At 48.9% G+C, this 12,002-nt stretch overlaps 1 protein-coding gene across 32 annotated transcripts in view; it reads left to right on the forward strand.

Moving 5' to 3' along the window:
- DST (dystonin) overlaps positions 1–12,002 on the forward strand; it is a 487,727-nt gene that overhangs the window by 322,660 nt on the left and 153,065 nt on the right. For 31 of the 32 annotated variants that reach the window (XM_021098565.1, XM_021098572.1, XM_021098573.1 and 28 more), the window contains 2 exons: positions 619–717; positions 10,563–10,691. In XM_021098565.1, coding sequence (XP_020954224.1) covers positions 619–717; positions 10,563–10,691 — 228 coding nt within the window. Of the gene's footprint in view, positions 1–618; positions 718–4,152; positions 6,829–7,634; positions 10,437–10,562; positions 10,692–12,002 lie in introns of those variants that run through there. The other variant, XM_005665878.3, reaches the window with a different exon arrangement.

Here is a 12,002-nt window from a genome sequence, read left to right on the forward strand (position 1 = left end):
AAAAAACCCTTTGAAAATCTTTATTTTTTCTCCTGCAGCGTAGGGACGTTCCCAGGCTAGGGGTTGAATTGGAGGTCGAGCTGCAGGCCTACACCACAGCCACAGCCACACCAGATCTGAGCTGCATCTGTGACCTACACTACAGCTTGTGGCAACGCCCCATCCTTAACCCACTGAGCAAGGCCAGGGATCAAATCTGCATCTTTGAAGATACCTGTTAGGTTCTTAACCTGTTGAGCCACAGCAGAAACTCTGGAAATATCCATTCAAGGTTAATTAATGCAGAATAATAAATGTACCTCATGATTAAATTTAGAAGAGGATTATCAGCAAGTGCAGTTTGCACACAAGTGATCTCATTCTTGGTGGCTCAGCAGGTTAAGGATCTGGCATTGTCACTGCTGTAGCTCGGGTTTCATCCCTGGCTCCAGGAACTTCCACATGCCGCAATGGTGCCACCCCCCAAAAAATCTCATTCCTCTGCGGTTATCATTACAGGGCAGTTGTGGACTTCCCTGTCACAAAGCCTTGTTAAGATTTTAATTATTCCTCAGCGTTCATTCCACTCATTTAGGGCAACTGGAGATGACATTTTTATTATGTTTTCCTTACTTGCAGTTCATGGACCTAAGGACACGGTATACTGCTCTGGTCACCCTCATGACACAGTATATTAAATTTGCTGGCGACTCTCTGAAGAGGCTGGAAGAGGAGGAGGTAACCATTAACCACGGGCAGGTCACTGAAAAGGAGCCACGAGGTGGTTGCATGATACGCTCACATGGCTGAGAGCTGATATATAAGTGATGAATTATAAAATTACTGGGAAAAAGAGAAGCTTAGGATTTGGCAGTTGTTATTAAGATTCTCTCGGATTGAAAACCATTTTTTTTGCTTTTTAGGGCCGCCACTCCTGCATATGGAGGTTCCCAGGCTAGGGGTGGAATCAGAGCTGCAGCTGCCTGCCTATGCCCCAGCCACAGCAACGCCAGATCCGAGCCGCATCTGCCACCTACACCAGAGCTTACAGCAACGTCCACTGAGCGAGGCCAGGGATTGAGCCCACAAGCTCATGGTTCCTAGTCGGATTCATTTCCGCTGCGCCATGATGGGAACTCTGAATTGAAAAACATTTTTATTTTTCGCTCTAAGGACTCTCATATGATGGGATTGAAGGTCTTAAGTGGTTCTTTTTAAATTATGGACTGTTGGCAGTTTGGCAGAATATTTTTCAGTTTTCTCACAGTTGAGCAATAAACTTCTTTGAAGTATTCTTACTACTGTTATGAGGTCTGCAGAAACACTACATAAACACCTTTGTTTTGTGCATTTTAAATTAATTTACCTCTTCAAGGCTTTAAAGCAAAAGCCATTAAGTTAGAAGTGCCAGGTATTTATACAAAACAGTAGTGCTTTTTAAGAATTGCAGATTTTGTTTTTGCTTTTGTTCTTGTTTTTGCCAAATATGTTTTCATAAAAGCCTGTTGTATCTAATTCTAAAGGTATTATGCTATGCTCTAGTCTCTTGATTTGCTTCCTATTCCTAACCTCAGAACAGACAAAAATAGTAAACCGAATGCTACAATAAGGAAATTGTGGGGCCTTAGCTATTTAAATCAGACCATTGTTGACGTTCTGAAGGTGACTCCATTCGTATCATGAGAGAATCAAAAGGGTGTCCAATGTCTAAGAGATGTCACTTTCTTAGCTTCAGAAGTGTGACAGCTTTTGTAAGCTATTTTAGTCTGTTCAGAGTTAACAGTTTTCTCAGCTAAATCACTAACGTAGCCTCTCGCACGTCTTTACCACTAGCTTCCTTTGGGCTTAGAAAGGAGGACAGCGTATTTTCCCATGGAAATAATTGGCAAACATTTTTCGTCTATGAAAGAACATCCATCATTTGTTTACGTCTTAGTTTTTAAGAGCTATGATTCCGCTTTAAATGGTGTGCAGGTCTTTTCAATTATATGCCTATAACTTCAATATAAAGTAAAATATCATGTCCTTTCCTTTCTAATAGCGTATATGTGAGTACACATATATGAGTGCTTTGCTCAATTTATCTGAAGAGTTAGAATACTAGAAGTTTCTGGAACCAAAAGATATTTCAGAAAGCTGGAAATATTTCCAGATTATGTGTGTCATTCTTCGGAATGTACATAACTTCTATTGACTTGAACCTCCAAACAATATCGTTCATGGAAGCTCATGCAACAATGATTGTAATTTTAAATAGATTTTAAAATTCCTTACTAAAAATTCACCACTTAAGGATCTTAATAATGGAATGACTTATAAAAGAGCCATAGCTCAGACTCCAAAGAGCAGTGTTTCTGGGTTTGTAAAAACCCACATCAGCAATCTTGGTCAGAGAGAAGAGTTTTCATTAATGCACAGAGCGTGGAAGAGGGGGGCAAGTTAATTTCAAAGTTGATACTGGATTGGGTACAGAAATGTTAGTAGAGTATCTGAAATGGGTATTAGACGGAGAAAGAGGTTTTTCTCGTCTGTGTTGAACAGCAAAATATACTAAATGTTAATCGCTGAGATTAACAGACAGCATGCCTCCTTGGGGGAACATGTAGATGAAACTCGAAGTTCTTTTTATGGGAATAAGTTTGAGATCAATAAGAAAGCAAATCAGTAATAGAACTAAATTACGTCGAGTCATTTTTCTAATAGGTGCTAACAATTCAGAGTTATTTAGGCAACATGAGATAAAATGACTCCAAGACACTCAGAGTTTAACCACCAACTTTTTTCTTCTGAGAGAATTTGTATTCTTTTTAAATCTCAGAGCATGACCAAGAAGAAAAGGGAGAGGTTCAAAACTTAGCAATAGCTATGTTTTAAGGGAAGGTAGATGAGGAATTGAGAAAGACTCTACTTCTGTTTAAATTATTGCTAATGAGTTTGAGTTGATGATATAACACCGATAACCAATGGTATTGATAACGAGAAATTAAACTGTGATTATACACTAGCCTTGATCGCATCGTCTTGAGGTCAGTGCAAAGCAGATCCCTCCCCGCTGAGATCAATTCTGTAATCAATAACGTGAACAAATTTTCTTCATTGGAGTTGACACTCTAGGTATTTTTACCAGCATTTGTATTTAACAAATATTTTTGTGTTCGTGGAGGATCTAAAGGTACTTGTCGAGGTGGATTCATGTGAGGCTGGTCTCTAACAACCGCCACCAGATCTGTGAGTATATGAAGCACGTTTTTTTCTAAAGCCACCAGGGACTGTGGCTGCCTTTGCATTAGCAATTCTGATTATGATTAAGTGTCATAAGAGGGCAAATATGAATTAGTAAGAAATTACAAATCTTGACAATGAGATCCTGCTGTGCAGCACCGAGAACTATGTCCAGATACTTAAATCGCAACACGACAGTGGGAGGAAAACGTATGTGTACATGTATGTGTAACTGGGACCCCATGCTGTACAGTGAAAAAAAAACTTAAGAAATTACAAATCTTTATAGAATTTTCCTCGGACATTAGAAATTACAGATTTTTAGATAATTTTCCTCCTTCCTGTTAAGCATTATTTCCTGATTTGGCTCTCTCTTCCAAAGTTCTCTATTTTGTTTCATTAACCATAAAACAGGAGGAGGTAAACGTTATTTTAAATGTCCACCGGGCGAGGCACGGAAAGCTGAATTTTCTAACGTCATTCGGTTCCTGGATGTTGTACGTTCTTAGCCTGTAGGACGCAGCTGTGGGTGAGAACACAAGGAGCACAGTTGTGAGGTTTGGGGTTCGACTTTGTCCCTCACCTGCTGTGTGAGTTTTCAAAATTAGGGAGCCTCCCTAGACCTCAGTTTTCTCACCTGTAAAAGGCTGAAGCGGTGCTATAAGGTTCCTTCTTGCCGTAACATGCTGGGCTCGCTCATATTAAAACCAAAACTCTTCCGAAGAGGAAAAACAGATTCCTTGGTTCAGAAAACCTGACGCAGGTTTTTGTCTCCTGCCCGTGCTGACTTCCTGCAGCTTCGTCTCTGAAGAAGGTGGCGGAGTTGGTGGTGGGTTTGCTCCTGCCTGTGGCTTCCCTTGTTTGTCCAAGTGCTTTTCTGAGCCTGGCTTCGGCGTTTTGGGAGAGAGATTGGCGTAGAACGGGTGTGACCCTTCTGACCGTCTCTTATAGATGAAAAGGTGTCAGGAGGCTTCTGAACACGGGGCCTATTCAGACCTGCTCCAGCGCCAGGAGGCCACGGCGATGGAGAATCGCAAGCTCATGGGCAAGATAAGTGAGCTGGAGAGGATGCTGGCCGAGCTGGAGAGGCAGAAGTCCCGCATGGAGGAGGAGCTGCCCAAGGTCAGGGAGGCCGCGGAGACCCAGCTGAGGAAGCAGCAGAGGGACGCGGCCAACATCGCCCTGCAGAAGATGCGGGCAGAGGGCGAGGCCCAGCGGTACCGCCGGGAGCTGGAGGCCGTCGAAGGGGAGAAGGAGGCGGCACAGCGGGAGCTGGAGCACGTGCGGAGGCTCACGGCTGAGGCCGAGGCCCGGAGGGCAGCTGTGGAGCAGGACCTGCGTGGCTTCCAGAGCCAGCTGGAGGTGCACAGCCTGGCCAGGAGGGCCCTGGAGGACCAGCTGCAGAGGAAGGCCTCCAGCCTCCACAGCCTGGAGCAGCAGAAGGACGAGCTGCTGGAGGAGCTGCGGAGGAAGCAGGATCGCGAGCATGAGCTCCGGAAGCTGATGGAGCAGATGGAGAAGGACCTCACCTTCCAAAAGCAGGTGGCAGAGGCCCAGCTGAGAGAGAAGCAGCGAATTGAATCGGAAGCCCGAAGGCAGGTCGCTGAGGTCCAGTGCTCGAGCCGAGAAAGTGCACTGCCCACATGCTCTACCGCCCAGGCCCGGGAGCTCCGGCAGCAAGTGGATGAGCTGACGGTGGCCAATCGCAAGGCCGAGAAGGACATGAGGGAGCTCAAGAATGAGCTCAGTGCCCTGCAGCTGGAGAAGACTTCGTCTGAGGAGAAGGCTCGCTTGCTCCGAGCCAAGCTGGACGAGACCAACACGGCGCTGAGGGGCCTGAAGCTGGAGCTGGAGAGGAAGGACCGGGCCGAAGAGGGCTACTCCCGGCGGCTCCAGGACCTGGGCAGGCAGCTGAGCCAGACCACGGGCAGGGCTGAGGAGGTCAGGCAGGAGGCCGATGACCTTAGCAGGGTGAAGCACAGCTATGAGCTGGAACTGCAGTCTCTTCAGCAGGAGAGAGGGAAGCTGCAGAGGGAGGCAGACCGGGTTGCGAGGACCCGGGCCACCACTGAGCGGGACGTCCAGCATTTACATCTGAACACGGTTGCTTTGCAGGGTGACCCGGAGGCCTCCAAGGAGAGGGCAGGATCCTGCCAGAGGAAGTCAGACCACCTCAGAGAACAGTTTGAGAAAAGCCACATGCAGCTACTTGAGCACAGTCAGGCCGAACGGGAAAACCACGCAAAGATCCAGAAGCTTAAAGAGGACCTGGAGAGGAGCAATGCAAGTGCAGACATGCTGAAACGCAAGGTGGACGAGCTCACCAAGCAGAATAACGAAACCAAGTCACTGATGCAGAGACTCCAGGCAGAGTCAGCGAATGTGGTCTTAGAGAAACAGGCCATCCAGCAGAGATGCGAAGCCCTGAGGGTTCAGGCGGATGGGTTTAAAGACCAGCTCCGCCACACAAATGAGCACCTGCACAAGCAGACCAAGACGGAACAGGATTTCCAGAGAAGGATCAAAAGCCTGGAAGAAGACCTGGCCAAAAGCCAGACTCTAGTCAGTGAGTTTAAGCAGAAGTGCGACCAGCAGAACCTCATCATCCAGAACACGGAGGAGGAGGTGAGAAGTCTGAGCGCCAAGCTGAGCGCGTCCAAGGAGGAGAAGCGCCTCGGGGAGCAGCAGGTGCAGCAGCAGCAGGCCCAGGTACAGGAGTTGAACGACCAGTTGAAAAAGGTGCAGGGCGAGCTGCACTTGAAGACCATCGAGGAGCAGGTGACACACAGGAAGATGGTCCTGTTTCAGGAGGAGTCTGAGAAATTCAAGCGCTCCGCGGAGGAGTTTCGGAAGAAGGTGGAAAGACTGATGGACGCCAAAGTCATCACGGAAAACGATCTCTCGGGCATCCAGCTGGACTTCGTGTCCCTTCAGCGGGAGAACTGCAGGGCCCAGGAGAACGCCAGGCTCTGTGAAACAAACATCCGAGAACTCGAGAGGCAGCTTCAGCAGTATCGTGAGCAGACGCCGAAGGGGCAGGGCGGGGATGCAGTTCATGTCCAGAAGTGTCGGAAGCTCCAGGAAGAGCTGGTGGCCCAGAAGCGGCAGGTGGAGAACCTGAAACAGAAGATGGACCAGCAGATAAAGGAACACGAGCATCAGTTAGTGCTGCTTCAGTGTGAGATCCAGAGGAAGAGCCCAGCCTCCAAGGCAGACTCTGAGCTAGGGGGGAAGGAGCGTCAGCGCCCTGGGGATCTCGCCTCTGGGACCACGGAGCCTCGGACCCCCCTGACCAGGTCCCCTCTGCAGAGGTGGCCTCAGGAACCGCAGCCGTCGGAGGAAAGATGGCCGTGGCGGGTTGCGAACCAGATGTCCAAGGAGGTCCAGGGCAGCCTGTCGGGGGCTCCAGTTGAGCAAGAGAAGAGTCCCCAGTGTTACTCTGAGTACTTTTCCCAAACAAGCACTGAAGTACAGATAACTTTTGATGAGACAAAGCAGCCTATTATCCCAAGACTGTCAGAAATAGAGAATCTAAGAGAACAAGCTCTGTACAATTCCAGGCCCGCTGTCAGGTACCAAGATGACAAGTGTGAAATGGACCTGGTGACGCTTTTGACGCCCTTAGAGGTATACTGTGGGTCCTGGGGCCCCGTCAGCTTCCCTGTGTGTGCTCTCCGCTCCTGTTTCCTTTCTCTTCTGGGCTGAATTCTCCAACGGTGTCGAGTGCCATCGGCTCCCTGTAGTTCCAACAGAAGATAAGGCTGTCATTTTCTAGTGACTTACTTAATCTTTACTCTGAACTCTATTCCTTCATTTTTAAATGTGTGAGATTAAAAACACAGATGTCGTGACTAAGCCATTCTGTCTATGGGATTGTGTTCTGAAAATGTCTGACTATGAAAAAGCCAGAAAAAGCAAGCAGTTAACTAATATGTGTTGGGGACAAAACTTCATCTCTGTCTTTTTTGGTTTTTATTTATTTATTATTATTATTATTATTATTATTATTTTTTTTTTTTTTTTTTTTTTTATGTCCACACCTGCAGCCTGTGGAAGTTCCCAGGCCAGGAATGGAATCCAAGCTGCGGCTGTGACCTGTGCCACAACTGCGGCAATGCTGGGTCCTTTAACTCACTGCACAGGGCCAGGGATCAAACCCGCACCTCCGCAGTGACCTGAGCCACTGCAGTCGGATTCTTGGTTAAGAATCCCCCACAGCGGGAACTCCACCTCCGTTTAGACGTATCATTTTAATACCTTAATTGTCATCTAACGTTTAAACTTCAGACTCTCAAAATAATAGCATTTGTTCCTGAACCCTCTTTGGCTTTTCTTCTCTCCTCTTTGCTGTTCTGTGAATTCTGTTCGGATTAAGAGTGGGTGATGTGATGTTCTTTAGGTGACCGTTAATGTGTCGTCAATTCCCGTTGCAGATAGCTAAGAGCAAGCAGTACGCTGTGCACACCGAAGTCACAGCATTCAAGCGGGAGAAGAGCCCAGTGCCCAGTGCTGACGCCTGGATGCTTGAAGGCTGCGTGGCATCTGGGGCACCCACAAGAGAGTTTCCTAAGAAGGGCTCAGAGTCAGAGGCCCCCCAGACCCTGGATGGCGACCACGCGTGCTCGGTCAGGGAGGATGAGTTTCAATTCCAAGGGCTCCGGCACGCCGTGAGTGCCAGGCAGCTGGTCGAAGCTAAGCTTCTGGACATGAAAACAGTCGAGCAGCTGCGGCTTGGCCTGAAGACGGTAGAGGAGGTTCAGAAAAGCCTCAGCAAGTTTTTGACAACACCCACCTCCATCGCGGGGCTTTACCTAGAATCCACAAAGGAAAAGATGTCCTTTTCCTCAGCCGCCAAGAAGATCCTAATAGACAAGATGATGGCTCTGGCGTTTTTAGAAGCTCAGGCAGCAACGGGCTTCATAATCGACCCGCTTTCAGGTCAGACCTACTCTGTGGAGGACGCCGTCCTTCAAGGAGTTGTTGAGCCGGAATTCAAAGTCCGGCTCCTGGAGGCTGAGAAGGCAGCCCTGGGGTACCCGTGCGCTTCTAAGGTGCTGTCAGTGTTCCAAGCCATGGAGAACCGGATGCTTGACAGGCAGAGGGGCAAGCACACGTTGGAGGCCCAGATCGCCTGTGGGGGGGTCATCGATCCTGTGCGGGGCATCCGCGTTCCTGCAGAAGTTGCCCTGCAGCTGGGGCTGTTGAATAACGCCATCCTGCAGTTCCTGCACGAGCCGTCCAGCAACACCAGGGTCTTTCCCAATCCCAACAACAAGCAGGCGCTGTACTATGCGGAGTTACTGCGCATGTGCGTGTTCGACGTGGCTGGCCAGTGCTTCCTGTTTCCATTCGGGGAGAGGAACGTTTCCAATCTCAGCATCGCAAAAACCCACAGGATCTGCGTTGTGGACACCAGGACTGGAGCAGAGCTGACGGCGCCCGAGGCCTTCCAGGCCAACCTCATCGAGAGAAGCATGTACCTGCAGCTCTCGGAGCAGCAGTATCAGTGGAAGGCAGCCACGTTCTTTGAGTCCTGTGGGCGGCCTTGTCAGGTGCTGGCCGACGCGAAGACAGGGTTGCAGTTCAACGTCAGTGAGGCTGTGGCGCAGGGCACGGTTGACAGGGCCTTGGTCCGAAAGCATCAGGACGGCCTCCTCACGTCGACAGAACTGGCCGATGCCCTGCTGACCCGGCTGGTCCCTAAGAAGGATGCACAGAGTCCGGTGGCCGGGTATTGGCTGACTTCCAGTGGGGAGAGGATCTCTGTGCTCAAGGCCTCTCGGCGGAACCTGGTCGACAGGACCACCGCTCTGCGGTGCCTCGAGGCCCAGGTCAGCACTGGGGGCGTCATCGACCCCCTGACCGGCAAGAGGTACCGGGTGGCCGAAGCTTTGCACAGGGGCCTGGTGGACGAGGGCTTTGCCCAGCAGCTGCGGCAGTGTGAGCTGGTGATCACGGGCGTCGGGCACCCGGTCACCCACAAAGTGATGTCGGTGCTGGAGGCCGTGAGCGCGAACATCATTAGCAGGGACTTGGGAATTCGCTGCTTGGAATTTCAATACCTGACGGGGGGGCTGGTGGAGCCCCAGACGCAGACCCGGTTGTCCATCGAAGAGGCCTTGCAAGTCGGGATTATAGATGTTTTCATCGCGACCAGACTCAAAGACCAGAAGTCCTATGCCAGAAGCATCCTGTGCCCCCAGACCAAGAGGAAGTTGACGTACAAAGAAGCCTTGGAGAAAGCCGACTTTGATTTCCACACGGGACTGAAACTCTTAGAAGTCTCGGAGCCCTTGATGACAGGCATCTCTAGTCTCTACTATTCCTCGTAATGGGATGCATCTAGATAGCCGGGCGCAGGGGTGAGGCCGTCCGTCCCGTGTGCCCGCAGCCTGATGGTGTCAGGTGCACAGGCTAGGAATAGTAACCTTGTCACCATTTGTTTCTCGAGGGCTGGAAGTAGCTGACTGCACAGAAGAGAGGAGATTTTTTTTTTTTACATCAAAAACACTAAGATTGACTGCTCCCAGTAATGGTTCCCTTTAGCTTTGAGATTAGCTTTTCCTCTCCCACTGAAATAGAGGCATCTTACCTGGAACACAGCCTAAGCCTGAGGAGCTGCAGCAAGCGTACAGAGCTCTCCATCACGGGGGTGGAGGCAGGGGGACCAGCCTGGTCTTAGGGCTTATTCAATGATTCGTCACATTCACCGACAGCACCTGCAGAAGCACCGTGCCAATCAAAGGGGAAAATGTTAGTTTGCTCCCACGTTCGTGAGGCTGTCGTATTTCACATCACCTCGAAAAGGAAGAGGTTTAGTTTTTCTTATGTAGTTTTAACACTGTGCCCTATCCCCAGTTAAGACTCTGTAATTAAAAGCAGCATAAATGAATGGGTTATGTGATGGCAGAGAGGCAAAGTTTTTCTTTATTCTCTGGATTTTCTGGTTTTGTGGAGACTGGATTCTTTCCGCTTTCCACTGTCTGATGCGCTTCTGTCAAGAAAATTGTGATTGTGATGCTAATGCAAAGGCAGCAATTCAAAGATTTTCTCGTGCTTCATGAATAAAGAATTTTTAATGTGTCCTCTCGATTGACCAGCTGGGAGGGAGACTGATCCTTCTAGACGGCTTGTCCACAGCCTCCTTTGCTCTCCTAAACCTTTTGCAAGTATATCTGCCATGTGACGTGATGAGTATGGTTAAGTAAATGAATAAAATCTCTTAGTAACCTGTGTGTGATGAAAAAATGCTTTTACATCATGGTTTTCTGTGGAGAGGTCACTGTAACAGTTCAATAGTTTACTGGAATATATCTTTTTTTTTTTTTTTTTTTTTTAATTTTACCACTCACACCTGTCAGAAGTCACTGGATGAAGAAAAGAAAGAGCATGTTGAGAAAGCCAAAGAATTACAGAAATGGGTATCCAGTATCAGCAAGACATTGAGAGATGGAGAGAAGGCTGGCAGGTCCTCCTTGTCCAGGCCAAAGGTACTCACTTTGTCCTGGTTTTAATAAAAACAGCGGTGGGGAGGGCGTACCCATCGTTGCGAAGCAGAAACGAATCCGAGAAGCAGAATCGAATCCAACTAGTACACATGAGGATGTGGGTTCGATCCCTGGCCTCGCTCAGGGGATCCAGTGTTGCCATGAGCTGTGGTGTAGGTTGCAGACGTGGCTCAGATCCCGTGTTGCTGTGGCTGTGGTGTAGGCTGGCAGCTGTAGCTCCAATTCTTCCCCTAGCCTGGGAACTTCTATATGCCGTGGGTCGGGCCCTAAAAAGCAAAAAAAAAAAAAAAAAGATGCCCCCAAAACAGTAGTAGGGAGGTTACACTGAGTTGATACAGTCCACCTAAAAAATGCTTCCGTTCTTGACTTTGGTCTTCCCCGTTTCTATAGGTGATTGTAGTGAAGATCAGAGAGGTTAAGTAACTTGCCTGGGCACTCACAGTACGTGGCAGGAGGACGCTGAACTGTGTCAGTGTTAGTCTCTCTATCAGTAAACTGCTGCTCTTCCCTTGAGACTAGATCTGCTTCCTGATTGGTAGGTGGGATTTGCAGGAGAGCAGTGTCCTTCTTTTGGGGGCCCAGAGTACATCCACACTCTCTTCTGTGTCATAAAGAGATGCGGGCTCATTCTCACAGTGAGAACAGACGGTTTTAAGAACAATGATACAAACCGAAAGGTTGTGTTTAGGGGGATCGAATTTAGTTGTGTTTTTCCTGGATCTTTGCCATTTCCTTAATAAGTGTTCAGCAGTCCCCATGGAAGTGCTGGGTTCTTCCTTCCCTAACTTGCGTCCTCGGGCTGTGTTCTAAATCCCACTACTTGGCATCAATTGGGAGGCGTCAGTGCTCCGGGGTGTCCCCTGGAGGCTCTCTGGGCGCTGGGTTCAGCTGAGCAGTGTTGCTGCTGCTGTGACAGCGCTGGAATGGCTATCTCATTAAAAATGAATTCCCACCAATTAAGCAGCATTTTCCTTGAACACTTTTTTACTGCACCCTCTTGCTCCTGCCTGACCGGACATTACAGAGGTGAGCAGCAGCTTCCCTTTCTGGCTCTGCATCAGTGCTCTTGTCATCACTTGAAACAGACTTTTTTTTTGGCCACACCCGTGGCACGTGGACGTTCTGGGGCCAGGCATCAAACCTGCACCATAGTAGTGACCTGAACTGCTGCAGTGACAATACCTGATCCTTAACCCACAGCACCACAAGGGAACTTCTGAAACGGACATTCCTCTCATCCCTGAAACAGGCACCGTTGACATAATTCAATAGCGGAAACCATCAGCATCTTGT

This window comes from Sus scrofa, chromosome 7, assembly GCF_000003025.6.
Source record: "Sus scrofa isolate TJ Tabasco breed Duroc chromosome 7, Sscrofa11.1, whole genome shotgun sequence".
Taxonomy (NCBI): domain Eukaryota; kingdom Metazoa; phylum Chordata; class Mammalia; order Artiodactyla; family Suidae; genus Sus; species Sus scrofa.